The sequence below is a fragment of the Ceratotherium simum genome, chromosome 5 (genome assembly GCF_057802395.1).
Source record: "Ceratotherium simum simum isolate JZ-2026a chromosome 5, ASM5780239v1, whole genome shotgun sequence".
Classification (NCBI taxonomy): Eukaryota; Metazoa; Chordata; class Mammalia; order Perissodactyla; family Rhinocerotidae; genus Ceratotherium; species Ceratotherium simum.
Window position 1 is genome coordinate 16,594,732 of NC_141904.1, and position 15,745 is coordinate 16,610,476.

Here is a 15,745-nt window from a genome sequence, read left to right on the forward strand (position 1 = left end):
GATAAAAACTCTCAGCAAACTAGGAATACAGAAGAACTTTCTCAACTTGATAAGAATATCTACAAAAAACCTACAGCTAATATCATATGAAACTGAAAAACTAGAAGCTTTCCCACTAAGATCAGCTACAAGGCAAGACTGTCCTCTCTCACCACTCCTTTTCAAAATTGTTCTGCAAGTCCTAACTGATACAATAAAACAAGAAAAGAAAATATATAAAAGGAAGGAAGAAATCAAACTGTCCTTGCTCACAGACGACATAATCGTTTATTAGGAAATCCCAAAAATTGACCCAAAAAACTGCTGGAACTAATAAGTAATTTTAGCAAGGTTGCAGGATACAAATATACAAAAGTCAATTGCTTTCCTATACACCAGCAATGAACTCTAAACTAAAAACACAATACCATTAACATTAGCACACCATCCAAAAAAAAGAAATATGTAGGCAGGGCCGGCCCCGTGGCTTAGCGGTTAAGTGCGTGCTCTCCACTGCCGGCGGCCCGGGTTCGGATCCCGGGTGCGCACCGAGGCACCACTCCTCCAGCCATGCTGCGGCCGCATCCCACATACAGCAACTAGAAGGATGTGCAGCTATGACAGACAACTATGTACTGGGGCTTTGGGGGAAAAATAAATAAATAAAATCTTTAAAAAAAAAAGAAATATGTAGGCATAAATCTAACAAAACACATACAAGATCTATATGAAGAAAATTACAAAACTCAGATGAACGAAATGAAAGACCTAAATAAATGGAGAGATATTCCATGTTCATGGGTAGGAAGACTCAATATCATCAAAAGGTCATTTTGCTCCAATTTGATCTTCAGATTTAATGCAATTCCAATCAAAATCCCAACAAGTTGTTTTGTGGATATCAACAAACTGATTCCAAAGTTTATATAGAGAGGCAAATGATCCAGAATAGCCAACACAAGATTAAAAAACAAAGTTAGAGGACCGACAACACCTAATTACAAGACTTACCATAAAGCTACAGTAATCAAGACAGCGTGGTATCGGCAAAAGAACAAATAGAGACCCCAGAAACAGGCCCACATAAATATAATCAACTGATCAACTGATCTTGGAAAAAGGAGCAAAGGCAATATCATGAAAGATAGTCTTTTTTTTTTTTTTTTTGTGAGGAAGATCAGCCCTGAGCTAACATCCATGCTAAGCCTCCTCTTTTTTGCTGAGGAAGACTGGCTCTGAGCTAACATCCATTGCCAATCCTCCTCCTTTTTTTTTTTCCCCAAAGCCCCAGTAGATAGTTGTATGTCATAGTTGCACATCCTTTTTTATTGCTGTATGTGGGACGCGGCCTCAGCATGGCCGGAGAAGCGGTGCGTTGGTGTGTGCCCAGGATCCGAACCCGGGCCACCAGTAGCGGAGTGTGCGCACTTAACCGCTAAGCCACGGGGCCGGCCCAAAGATAGTCTTTTCAACAAATAGTGCTGGAACAACTGGACATCCACAAGCAAAAAAATTAATGTAGACAAAGAACTTACACCATTCACAAAAATTAACTCAAAATGGATCCACAGACCTAAATGTAAAACACAAAACTATGAAACTCCTAGAAGATAACAGGAGAAAACCTAGGTGACCTTGGGTATGGCAGTAACCTTTTAGATACACTACCAAAGGCATGATCCATGAAAGAAATAATCAATAAGCTGCACTTCATTCAAGTTAAAAACTTCTACTCTGCAAAAGACACTGTCCAGAGAATGAGAAGACAGCTACAGACTGGGAGAAAATGTTCACAAAGTACACATCTGATAAAGGACTGCTAACTAACATATAAAAAGAACTCTTAACACTCAACAAAAAGAAAACAAACAACCCAATTAAAAAATGGGCAAAAGACCTGAACAGATACCTCACCAAAGAAAACATACAGATGGCAAGTAAGTATATGAAAAGATGCTCCACATCATATGTCATCAGGGAAATGCGAATTAAAACAACCGTGAGATACCACTACACACCTATTAAAATGGCGAAAATCAAGACCACAGACAACACCAAGTGCTGACAAGGATGTGGAGCGAGAGGAGCTCTGACTCATTGCTGGTGGGAATGCAAAATGGCGCAGCCACTCTGGAAGACAATTTGGTGATTTCTTACAAACTAAACATCCTCTTACTATGTGAGCCAGTAATCACACTCCTCAGTACTTACCCAAATGAGCTGAAAACTTATGTCCACGCAGATGTTTTTAGCAGCTTTATTCATAATTGCCAAAACTTGGAAGCAACTGAGATGTCCTTCAGTAGGTGAATAGATAAATGAACTGTGGGGCATCCAGACTACGTAATATTAATCAATGCTAAAAAGAAATGAGTTATCTGGGCCGGCCCTGTGGCTTAGCGGTTAAGTGCGCGCGCTCCACTACTGGCGGCCTGGGTTCGGATCCCGGGCACGCACCGACACACCACTTCTCCAGCTGTGCTGAGGCCGTGTCCCACATACAGCAACTAGAAGGATGTGCAGCTATGACATACAACTATCTACTGGGGCTTTGGGGGAAAAAAATAAATAAATAAAATCTTTAAAAAAAAAAAAAGAAATGAGTTATCAAGACATGAAAAGACATAGAGAAAACTTAACTGAATATTACTAAGTGGAAGAAGCTGATCTGAAAAGGCTATGATTGCAACCATATGACATTCTGGAAAACATAAAACTATGGGAACAGTAAAAAGATCAGTGGTTGCCAGGGGTTATCAGGGTTAGGGGGAAGAGAGTGATGAATAGCTGAAACACAGAGGATTTTTAGGGCAGTGAAACCATTTTGTATGATGCTGCAATGGTGCATACATATCATTATACATTTATCAAAACCTACAGAATATACAACATCAAGAGTAAACTCTAATGTAAACTTATGGACTTTGGGTGATAATGACGTGTCAGCGTACATTCATCAACTGCAACAAACGTACTACTCTGGTTCAGGATACTGATAGTGGAGTAAGCTGTGCATGTGTGAGAGCAGGGTGTATATGAGAATCCTCTGTAATTTCCACTCAATTTTACTGTGAACCTAAAAAAGTTCTAAAAATTAAAGTTTATTTTAAAAAAAAGAATTATACACCATGTTGTTGTTAGAACCATCAAGTCAATTCCAACTCCTAGCAACCTTGTGCACAGCAGAGGGGAACCCTGCCTGGTCTTTTTGCACCATACTCTCACCTTCCAGCACTGTATCAGACAATGCTTCACTACTATTCACAGGGTTTTCACGGCCAATGTTTTCCCAAGTGAGTGGTCAGGTCCTTCTTCCACGTCTTAGTATGGAAGCTCTGCTGAAACCTGTCCACCATGGGTGACCCTGGTGGTATTTTAAATAGTGGTGGCATAGCTTTCAGCATCACAGCAACATGTGGCAGCCACAGTGTGACAATCAACAGATCAGTGGTTTGGTTCCCTGACCAGGAAATAAACCTGGGCCTCGGCAGTGAGAGCTCCAAATCTTAACCAGTAGACCACTAGGGCTGGCTTATACACCATGACTAAGTGAGATATATCCCAGGAATGCAAAAGTGGTTCAACACACAAGAATCATTCAATGTAATACAACACATTAATAAAACAAAGGACAAAAACTACACAATCATCTCGATACAGAAAAAGCATTTGACAAAATCTATCACCCTTTCATGATAAAACACTCAGAAAACTAGGAATAGAAGGAAATTTCCTCAACATGATGAAGGGCATACGAAAAACCCACAGCTAACTCAGCGGTGAAAGACAAAGTTTTTCCCCTAAGATCAGGAAGAAGACAAGGACGCCTGCTCTCACCATTGTTATTCAACATTGTGCTGGAAGTTCTAGCCAGAGCAATTAGACAAGAAAAAAATAATAAAAGACATCCAAATTGGAGAGAAAGAAGTAAAATGATACTTGCAGAAAATATGATCCCATATATAGAAAATCCCAGAGAATGCATAAGAAAGCTACTGAAGCTAATAAGCCAACTTAGAAAAGGTGCAAGTTACAAGACCAACAAACAAAAATCAGTTGCATAGTTGTCTTTCTACACACCAATAAAGAACAATTCAAAAAGGTAATCAAGGGAGCAATTCCAAGTACTATAGTGTCTCAAAAAATAAAACACTTAGGAGCAAATTTAACCAAGAGGTGAAAGACTTGTACACTAAAAACTATGAAACACTGCTGCAAGAAATAAAAGAACACCAAAATAAACGGAAAGACATCTGTGTTCATAGATCAGAAGACTTAATGTTGTTAAGATGTCAATACTACCTAAAGTGATCTACAGATTCAACGCAATCCCTATCAAAATTCCAACAGCCTATTTTTTGCAGAAATGGAAAAGCCAATACTCAAATTCATATGGAATTGCAAGGGGCCCCAAAGAGCCAAACAATCTTGAAAAAAAAGAACAATGTGAAAAGACTCACACTTCCCAATATTAAAACTTACTACAAAGCTGCAGTAATCAAAACAGTGTGGTACTAGCATATGGATAAACATATAGACCAAAAACATATAGACCAATGGAATAGTATTGAGTCCAGAAATAAATCCATATGTCTGCAGCCCACTGATTTTCAACAAGGATGCCAAGTCCATTCAACAGGGAAAGAATATTCCATTCAACAAATGGTACTGGGATAACTGAACTCCCGTATGCAAAAGAATGAAGCTGGACCCCTAACTCACACCATATATAAAAATCAACTCAAAATTGATCAAACCTAGGGGCCAGCCCGGTGACATAGTGGTTTAAGTTCACGTGTTCTGCTTCAGCGGCCCCGGGGTTCGCCAGTTCAGATCCTAGGTGCAGACCTACTCACCGTTCATCAAACCATGCTCAGGCAGCATCCCACGTAGAAGAGCTACGACTCTACAACTATGATACACAACTATGTACTGGGGCTTTGGGGAGAAAAAAGAAAAAAAAAGAAGATTGGCAACAGACGTTAGCTCAGGGCCAATCTTTCTCACAAAAAAAAATTGATCAAACCTAAAAGAAAAAGCTAAAAGCATAAAATTCCTAAAAGAAAACATAGGTAGAAAGCTTCATGACATTGGATTTGGCAATAGGCTCTTAGATATGACTCCAAAAACACAAGCAACCAAAAAACAAAGGAGAGAGAAGTTGAACTTCATCAAATTTTAAAACTTTTGTGCATCAAATGGCATTATTAAGAAAGTGAAAAGACAGGGGCCAGCCCGGTGACACAGTTAAGTTCACAGATGTTAGCTCAGGGCCAATCTTCCTCAAAAATAAAAAAAGAAAAGAAAAAAAGTGAAAAGATAACCCACAGAATGGGAGAAAATATTTGTAAATCATATACCTGATAAGAGTTTAATACCCTGAATATATAAAGAACTTCTACAACTCAACAACAAAAAACGCCAAATAATTAAAAACAGGCATAGGATTTGAAAAGACATTTCTCCAAAGATATACAAATGGCCAATAAGCACATGAAAAGATGCTCAGCATCACTAATCATTAAGGAAACATAAATGAAAACCACAATGAGACAATATTTCACACCCAATAGGATGGCTATTATCAAAACATACCAGAAAATAACAAGTGTTGGAGAGAGTGGAAAGAAATTGGAACCTTTGTGCATTGCTAGCGGGGATTGTAAAATGGTGTAGCCGCTGTGGAAAACAGTAGTGTTTCCTCAAAAAAATGTACATAAAATTACCACATGACTCAGTAATTCCACTTCTAGGTATATACCCAAAAGAACTGAAAACAAGGATTCAAACAGATACTTGTACACCAATGTTCACTGTGGCATTATCTGAAACAACCAAAAAATGGAAACAACCCAAGTGTCCATCAACAGATGAATGATTAAACAAAATGTGGTATAGACATGCAATGGAACATTATTCAGCCATGAAAAGTTAAAATGAAGTTTTGATACATGCTACAACATGGATGAACCTTGAAACCAGTTTTCTAAGTGAAATAAGACAGATACTGTACAATTCCACTTATATGGAATATCTAGAATAGGTAAATTCAGAGACAGAGTAGACTTAGATTACCAAGGGCTGGGGGTAGAGTGGAAAGGAGTCTCTATGTGGGGTTATTTGAAAATTTTTTGGAAATAGATAGTGGTAATGGCTGCATACAGTGTGAATGTAATCAATGCCACTGCATTATACACTTAAAAATGGTTAAAATGGCAAATTTTACGTTATATATATTCTACCACAGTAAAAAATATTTATATATATTTTACCACAGTAAAAAATATTTATTTACTTTTCTAAAGACCCATAAAAATGGCCATGGCAGAAATAAAAGATGGAGCTGAGTCAATAAGGGAGGGCATATTCATCCTACACAGGGATTCAAAACAATCTAAGGAGGAAAATAGTGAGGCGGAACACAGTGCCCACAGTCCCCACCCCACTCAGAGCACAGCCATGGAAGAGTCCCCACCCTGGCTGTGACTCAGGTCTGGTCACATCACCAGAAAGCTGTGGGGCACAGACACAGCAGGATGCTGTTAACTTGTCATGCACCAACTATGTACCTGGCACCACTGAAGGCTCTGGAGATAAACTGTGAATAAGACACTACCACTCCTGCGCTCGTGGAGCTCACAGTTCAGTGGTGGAGTCATAAATCTAACTAGAGAGGACAGAAAGCAGACCTCTGAAAAAGTAAAGACCGTATAAGCTGAGGAGGAAAGTTATCTATAAACTCTGAAAAAATAGGGAAGTATGAAAGAAGCATTTTGAGAAATTAACATTAAAAGAGAAAGGAGCTTTTACATCAACATCTATTGGAGGGATTTTTGCTGGCCATGGAAGGCCTCGTCTGAGGAGAAGGCAGAGGCAGACATGGTGGGCCCAGGCAGCCCTGGCCCCCAACCACCACCCAACGTTTATAAGAGCTGCTCCCTCCTACCTGAAGCCACCTTAGGTTGGTTGCCAACAATTCCAACAGTCCTCCCGTTCATTCTTGCAAAACCAACAATGATGTTCTTGGCATAATTGGGCATGATCTCAAAAAATTCTCGTTCATCAACAACCTGCAGGGATAAATTTACTCCTGAGCTCAAAATGATAAAGAACAAGATATGATTATGTTACAGAATTACAGACATTGAGATTACAGAATTACAGGGCTGGTTAGCTCCCACACCACCGCAGGTTCTCCGAGGAAGCACAACAACAGGCAGAGAGACACCACCTCCTCCCTGCTGGAGGAGAAAGCCTTCTTGCACTCTGCTGGGGAGGATAAACCAGCGCTCCCTTGTTTAAAGGTTCTATTTGAATTTGGCATTATTTATTATATTTTTTTACCTTATTTTGAAATCATTTCAAACTTACATAAAAATTTCCCAAAAAGTTCTACAAAAAATTTTATATATCCTTCACCCACATTCCCCATTTATTAACATTTTACCACACAAGCTTTATCGTTCCTTCTCCCTTCCTACCTGCCTACCCCCTTTCTCTCTCAATCTCTCTCTCTATATTTATGTGTGTGTATGCATACATACATTCTCTCTCTCCACAGATACATATACACACACTTTTTTTCCTGAACCATTTGAGAGTAAGTTACAGACATGACGCTTCTTTACCTCTAAGTTCCTTGGCGTGTATCTCCTAACAACAAGGACATTCTATTTCATGACTGCAGTGATATTATCAAAATCAGGAAATTAACACTATTATCTATTATAAAACTTTATTTAATTATTAAAAAACCTCATATATTATTTAGTTATTCCAATCTCATCCTTTATAGCAACAAAACTCTGGTCCTAGACTCTGACTCAAGATCACCTAGTGTTTTTAATGGTCATGTCTCTTTAGCCTCCTTTACTTTGTTTCCCTCAGTCTTTGTCTCTCATGATCATGACATCTTTCCACAGATTGGTTATTTGCCATCTATTTGGGTTTAATGTTTCTTCATGTTTAATTTCAGGTTAGGCATTTTTGGCCAAGTATCACAGAAATGACCCTCTCAGTGAATCACATCAAGAGCACATGACGTCGATTTGTCCATTAATGGTGGTGATATATGCCAGGTTTCTTCCCTCTAGAGTTACTATTTTTCCATTTGTAATTAATAAGTATTTTGTGGGGAAATATTTTGCAACTACATAAAAATCCTATTCTTCATCAAACTTTCACCCACTAGTTTAATATTCATTGATGATTCTTGCCTGACCCAATTACCGCCATGCTAGTTGCCAAACAGTGATTTCTCTAACTCCACGCTTCCTTCTCCATTTATTAGTCACATTCTACCGTCAGAAAGGTCTTTGCCTTTCTCATTTACTTACTTATATCATCCACAAGTATGACCTTATGGATTCTTGTTTTATTATGTAGATTGTAATCTTTTACCATCATTATTTTATGTTCAAATTGTCCTATATTTGCCAGTGCAAGCTCATTCAAGGTGGCTCCTATGGTCTTTTGATGTTTCTCCATCATTCTTTGAGCCCTATCTTACATGCTGGAATGACCTTACTTTCAGGTTCATCTTTTATTTTTTCCTGCCTCAAGACTGTGATGAGCCATTTCTCCAAGGGGCCCAAGTTCCTTTTAGGGAGAATGGGTATGGGTATGGGTGTGGGTCTGCATCTAAGAAGCTGTCCCAGAGGAAGGAACTAGGAAATCCGCAGACACAAACTTATTTCTAAAAGTAATATGAAAACCATGAGTTCATACTGATAACTCCAATTCTAGTCCAATTCAACTACAGGATACATTCTAGTTTTCCCCTTTTCCATATTCATAACTCCTTTCTCCTGGAGTGGACATCTGATTCCCATTATCCTCAAAATGTATTTATTTATTTATTCAATTCTCAAATACAGAGAAAATAGTTTCAGATTTGCTAACCCCTATGACTGCAAACAAAACAAACGTAACTAAAATTCAGTATTTCTTTACAACTATTTCTGTCTTTAGACTAAAGGTATATAGTCAAAATACTGTGTCTGAAAGTTACTCATTTGAAACACAGGTTCATTTGTTTTTATTTCATTTAAAGGTTCTCCCTCCGTCTTTCATTTTTTTAATATGTAAACTTATTAATATAGTTTGATAGTGTCACTCCCCCACCCCTTCCACTCACCTTGTTATTAATCTCATTATTTTCGGATTTATCTTTCATGTGTGGTGCAGAAATGAGCAGATACATTCATATCGTTTTAATTCCCCCTTCTTAGATGGAAAGTAACATACTACAGATACTCTTTTGCACTTTGAGTTTCTTCACTGAATATTATTTCCTGAGAATCACTCCATATCAGTTCTCAGAGATCTCACTCTTTTTCACTCCTGCATAGTACTCTATTGGGGGCACCAGAGTTTATTTAACTAATCTTTGTTTACATTATTTTAAAACTTATATTCAAGTTGTTTAGAATATTTTGCAATTACAAATAACAATGTAACAGTAACTTTGTGCATCTATAATTTTATATGGTGGAAAGTGTATCTCCAGGATAAATCCTAGAAGTGGGACTGCTGGGTCAAAGTGTCAATGCTTATTTAGTCTTAGGTACTACCATATCCCCCTACCAGCAACATACGAGAGCGTCTGTTGCTCCACAGACTTACCAGTGGGAAGTGTTTAAGCTTTTTTTTTTGTCAATCTGACAGATGAGACATGATAACTCAATGTAATTTTCATCTACATTTCTACCATTATGAGTCAAGTTGAGCATCTTTCCATATGTTTAAGGTCCATTTTATATTTTTGTGAGTTATCTATGTTTTTTGCCTACTTTTCTATCAATTTTGGTCTTTATTCCCTCAGTTTTAAAGAATTATTTACACATTAGAGATATGAGTTCTTTGTGATATATGTTGCAAATATTTTCTCCCAGTTTGCTGGTTATCTTTTGACTTTGTTTAGTTTTATGCTATGCAGAGCGGAATTTTTAAATTTTTTACATAGTCAAATTTATCAATTTTTTTTAACTGAAACTGGATTTTGAGTCATAGTTCAAAGTCTTTTCTTTCCCTTCCCCTAAAGTTACAGAGAAATTCATCTATTCTTTCTTTTAGTGCTTATATGGATTCACTTATTATATTTAGTTCTCTATTTGTAGTTTATTTTTGTTTATGGTATAATGTACAGATCTAATTTTACATTTTCCTCACCAGCTACCCAGTTGTCCAGTACCATTTATTAAAAAGCTAATCGGGGCCAGCCCCATGGCGTAGTGGTTAAGTGTGCACACTCTGCTGCTGGCGGCCCGGGTTCGGATCCTGGGTGTGCACGGAGGCAGCACTTGTCAGGCGATGCTGTGGCGGCGTCCCACATAAAGTAGAGGAAGATGGGCACAGATGTTAGCTCAGGGCCAGTCTTCCTCAGAAAAAAGAGGAGGATTGGCATGGATGTTACCTCAGGGCTGATCTTCCTCACAAAAAAATTAAAAATAAAAAAATAAAATAAATAAAAAGCTAATCTTTGCCCCTTGAATTTGAGATAATACCTGTATTACATGCACCTGCATTCTATAAGTACTTGAATCAACTTCTAGCTTTTCTGTTCTATTCCACTGATCTATTTATGTGCCAGTACCACACAGTTTTAACTACAGTATGCTTGAATATACAATACGGCCATAGCTTTTGTGTTGTGGTCTATTCCTAGCTATTTCTACTCTTCTATTTTTCCATATGAACTTTTTTTTTTTTAAACTTAAGGGAAACTTTTAGTCCTTTTTAAAGCAATCTAGTTTAAAAACAAGTTGAGGGCCGGCCCCGTGGCTTAGCAGTTAAGTGCGCGCGCTCCGCTACTGGTGGCCTGGGTTCGGATCCCGGGCTCCCACCGATGCACCGCTTCTCCGGCCACGCTGAGGCCGCGTCCCACATGCAGCAACTAGAGGGATGTGCAGCTGTGACACACAACTATCTACTGGGGCTTTGGGGGGAAAAATAAATAAATAAAATTTAAAAATAAATAAATAAATAAAAACAAGTTGAGGTTAATCCATATAAACTTTTGTATAAATTTGCCTAGTTCTATTTTTAAAATTTTGTTTGAGACTACGTTACATTTATAAACTAACTTAGGAAGAATTGATATTTTTATGATGTTAATCCAATATTCAGCAACAAGGGATGTCTCTCCATTTACTCAAGACTACTTTTGTGTTTTTCAGATGTTTTTCAATTTTCCCTATAAGTTTATTACTAGATATTTTATCGTCTTTGTTGCTATATAAAAGGAGTTTTTATGCTACCATAATATAATTGGTTATTGTTTGTGTATATGAAGATTTTCTATATATTAATTTCATATCCTGTTCCCTAATTATTGTCTCAATTTTATCATGCATTCTCTAGCATTTTTAGCATACTATGTCATCTACAAACATAGCTTAACTTCTTTTCCAAGGCTTTTCCCTCTAGTTGATCCTCTTCTTGTCTTACCGCATTGGCTAATACCTCCAGCACGATGTTAAGTAAATAGTGGCGACAGTGGGTATCCTTGCCTCGTTCCTGATCTTAATGGGACTAAGTCTTTCCTTACGAAGTAAGACGATGGGTTTTGAAAAGGTGTATACTAAATTTTATCATATTAAAGTATTCATCAATTCCTCTTTTCTTGAGTGTTCCTATCAGGAATGGGTGTTGAACTTCCTTAAAGGCTTTTCTCAGCATCTATGAAAACAATCACATGATCTTTCTCTCTTATATCTATTAATATAGTATATTATTAGTTTTCCTAGAACCCACTTCACATTCCTACAATAACTTCCACTTGGTCATAGTGTATAATTCTAACATGGTGATGGAGTCTGTTAGCTAATATTTATTTGCATCAATATTGGTAAGTAATATTAATCTGAAATCTTTTTAAATCCTGTCTTTGTCAAGTTCAGGTATCAATGTCATACTTGCTTCATAAAAAGAATTTAGAAGCAAGGGGGTGCATTTTGTTTTTTTTTTTACTGTCTATGCTCGGAAACAATTTATGTACCCTTGTGACCCTTTGGTGTTTGAAGGTTTCATAGAATTCCCCCGTGAAACCATCTGGGCTTTTGTGAAGTAATTTCTCCTATGGAATTTGGGCCACTTAAACTTACCTCTAATGGGGTCATTTTCTGGTAAAATGTCTTTTCCAAACAAATCATCCAATTCATCTAATCTCTTATGATTTGTAAACTACTTCTACTTTTATGTTTGTTCCCCATTTTCACTCCATATTTTTATTTGTGCTTTCTCCTTTTTTTTTTTTTTTTTTTTTTTTTTAGTTAGCTAGTGGTTACTCTATTTCATTAACTAAAGCTACTATTTTTCTATTTCCTAAATCATAAAATTTCTGCTCTTATCCTCATTAAATCCTTTCTTGTGATTTCTTTTTGAACATTTTCTTTCCTGGCTTCTTGAGATGGGAATTTAGTTTACTTTCCTTCTCTCATTCTTCCTAAGCACTTAAGGCTATAAATTTTTCCTCTGTTCATTGTTTTCAAAGCATTCCATAGATTTTGATATGTTGTGTTTTTAATTTTTGTTTAAGATTTTGATATGTAGTGTTATGTAGTTATCTTTTTTCTCTTAGAATTTTGTCATTTTGGCTTATATTTTCTCCTTTCATCCAAGAACTGTTTAACAGAAGATTTATTTCCAAGTGAGACAGTGCTTTTGTTTTTGTCGTTGCTATAAATTTCTAGTTTTGATCAGTGTTGTTTATAATATTTTCACTTTATGGAATGTAATGATGCTTTCTTACCTAATATATATGATCAACTTTTGTGAATGTCCTATGTGTAATGGAGAATAAGATTTATTGCCTATTACAGGCTATAAAGTCTGAAATACATCCATAAGATTTCTACCTACTATGTTATTAAGGTCTCCTATATCTTACTTATTTTTGTCCATCTGACCTGCCTTGTACTAATTATGGTGTGTTTAAGTCTACTATTAGTTTCTACCTATGTCTCTGTGGATCTCCTATAGTCTCTGCTTTATAAAAATGATAGCTGGATTATTTGAGGCATAGATCTTTTATTGTAAACTGTGGCTTTTAGCATTTGAAAATGTCTTTTCTTGTCACAATTAATACTTGAATTTTATGTTGTCTAATATTAGGATCACAAATATTGTTATGTTGTTTCTATTCTCCTGGTATACCTTTGCCCATCCCCTATGTTAACCTTTCTGAATCATTTTAAGTGTCTGTTGTATACCACATATAGTTGGTCTTGCTTTATGAAGCAAATTGGACATCCTTTTCTTTTAATAAATGAGATAAGAGAGTTTAATAAGTTAAGCCATTTGTATTTATTGGTATAACAGACATATTTGTTTTCTCTTATCTTTTTTTTAATAATTACTCTATGTACCACATTATATTTGCTGTTTATGTGATGTGTTTTATATTGTTATTTAGGAAAGTTTATATTTTTGGTCTAGTGGTTACCTTTGTAATTATACCTTTTTAACGCCCTTAGTCTGTTTCCTTATTTAACATTTTATCAACTGGGTTGTCTATTTTTTGTTGCCGTTGTTGTTGCTGTTGTGGAAGATTTGCCCTGAGCTAACGTCTGTTGTCAATCTTCCTCTTTTTTGTTTGTATGCAAGCTACCACCACAGCATGGCCACTGACAGATGAGTGGTGTAGGTCTATGCCCAGGAATCAAACCCAGGCCGCCAAAGCGGAGCGTGCCAAACTTAACCACTAGGCCACCAGAGCTGGCCCTGGTTTGTCTATTTTTAATGATACCTATAGACTCACAACAATCAGTGAACTCATTCTGCTATACTCTTTCTATCTTCCTTCTCCTCCCATCTTTCAGTTGCATTTTTTCAGCAACTAAAACGGCATTTACACACCGTTCTCCACCTCATTCCCAGCCTTGTTTTAGTCTTAGAATTATAATTAAATAAGCACCATCAATCCTTTTGCTGAAATTTCTCCAGTTATCTCTTGGTTGAATGAAGCTCATCCTCTAATAGATACCTCAAGAAAAGCCAGGGAACGCAGAATTCCCTCAGTTCTTGCATATTTAAAACTGGTTTTCTTTAGTCTTAATATATGATTGAGTCTCCTGAAAGTGCTTTTCCATTGTTGCCTTGTTTTGCACATTGCTTTTGACAAGTCTGATGCTATTCTAATTCTCTTATCCTTGTAAGTTATTTAATCTTTTTGCCTCAAGGCCCTAAGGATTTTTCTTTATTTTAAAAATCTAACAGTTATAGGTGGATATTTAGTCAAGTTGGATCATTCTAAGTCAATTTTCCTGGGTGCTTGGTGGATTCTTTCATTACATATATCTGGGTCTTAACTTGATTTCTGGAATGTTTTCTTGGATTATAGTTTTAAATATTAATTCTGTTCCTGGTTTTTCTTCTTCAGACACTCCAATTATATGTATGTTTGGTCTTCTTTGCCTGTCTTCCATTTTAGTCACTTTTTTCTGATATTTACCTTTTTCTTTATCTTCACTTTTTTGGTTGTTTTCCCACTTTTCTTCAATATTCCTTATTAAATTTCATTCAAATACATTCTCCCTAGAGCACTTTGCAATTTTGTCTTAATTTCTGATATATGATTTTGTTCCCCTCCCCCCATTTTAATTAAATCAGCTCTAACTTCACTTCTTCCTATTTTCTGTCCACTCTGTCATTAGTTTCTGAATTTCTGATTTTCATAACCTCAAAGGCCCATTTGAGGTTACTGAACTCAGACTGCAGTGTGACCATCTGCTTCCTGATTGACTTGTACAGTGAAAAGAGTTTTGTCAATGGAAGTTTTTTATTCTCATTTTTGGTTTTCTTATTTAGTAGTTATATATAAACTACTGTATCTCGGCCTTTTGTGGACAGGGTTGGCAGTCTGGGATGGCAAACAAGAATCCCAGTTCAAGAGTGCCCTCTTCTGTCAGTATAGCAAAGTGCAGTTTAGTTAATGGGTGTCTCGATTTTTAGGGAGAGTGGCAAGGAAAGTAGTATGTCCTTCAGTTTTTCCGGTTTTTATCTTGCAGACATAAATTTACCTCTTGGCTTCATTTTTCCTTCACTTCATAATTTCCAAAGTTGCTTCCTCCTTCCTTTTTACTCTTTTTCCCCAGAAGCAATGCCCTTCCACGACTGCCTTCTTTATTCCTATGTGCACTATTAAGTCCCTTCCCTGAAGTCATCGCTCTTACTTAACAGGACTCTCTTCCAGTATTTTCACTCTTACAGTGAACTTTCTCTTCCTGAGAGTGATTTTGTTTAAATTCTCTTATCTTTCTTCTGTGCAGTTTCTCAACACTCCCTCCAGCTCTCCAGAGACCTGCAGTGAGAACTCCAACAGCCCAACCAGAAAGTGGTGGTTATTGTTCTACGTATTGTTATTTGAAGTTTGTGGCTTCCTGTCTTCCAGTTATGCACGGGAATGGTAGTTTTATTGGTTGTTCTTGTTGACCTGTACAGTTTTTGGAGGTTGTGTAGAGTTTTGGATTTAGGAGACCACCATTATCTTTACTACCCAGAAATCTCTTTTTTTAAAGTTTTAAATATTTATATTCACTGACCAAATTCCATTGCTGGGTTCTGATCCAGTGGATATAGTCACAAAACTATACTAATATACACACAGAGCTGTTTATTGCAGCACTGGTAAGAGCAAAAACTGTAAAGGATCTAAACGTCCATCATTAGGGTAATGTTTAAATAACGTTCCATCCATACAGTGGAGTACTATACAGTCATTACAATGAATAAGGTAAATCCATACGCCATGATAGGAAAAGAAAGC

The 15,745-nt window shown here is 36.8% G+C and overlaps 1 protein-coding gene across 5 annotated transcripts in view; it reads right to left on the reverse strand.

Annotated features, from left to right (window-relative positions):
• The window catches only part of PCCB (propionyl-CoA carboxylase subunit beta), a 76,152-nt gene that overhangs the window by 15,865 nt on the left and 44,542 nt on the right, over positions 1 to 15,745 (reverse strand). For all 5 annotated transcript variants that reach the window (XM_087430528.1, XM_087430531.1, XM_087430529.1 and 2 more), the window contains one exon: positions 6,926 to 7,049. In XM_087430528.1, coding sequence (XP_087286654.1) covers positions 6,926 to 7,049 — 124 coding nt within the window. The remainder of the gene's footprint in view (positions 1 to 6,925; positions 7,050 to 15,745) is intronic.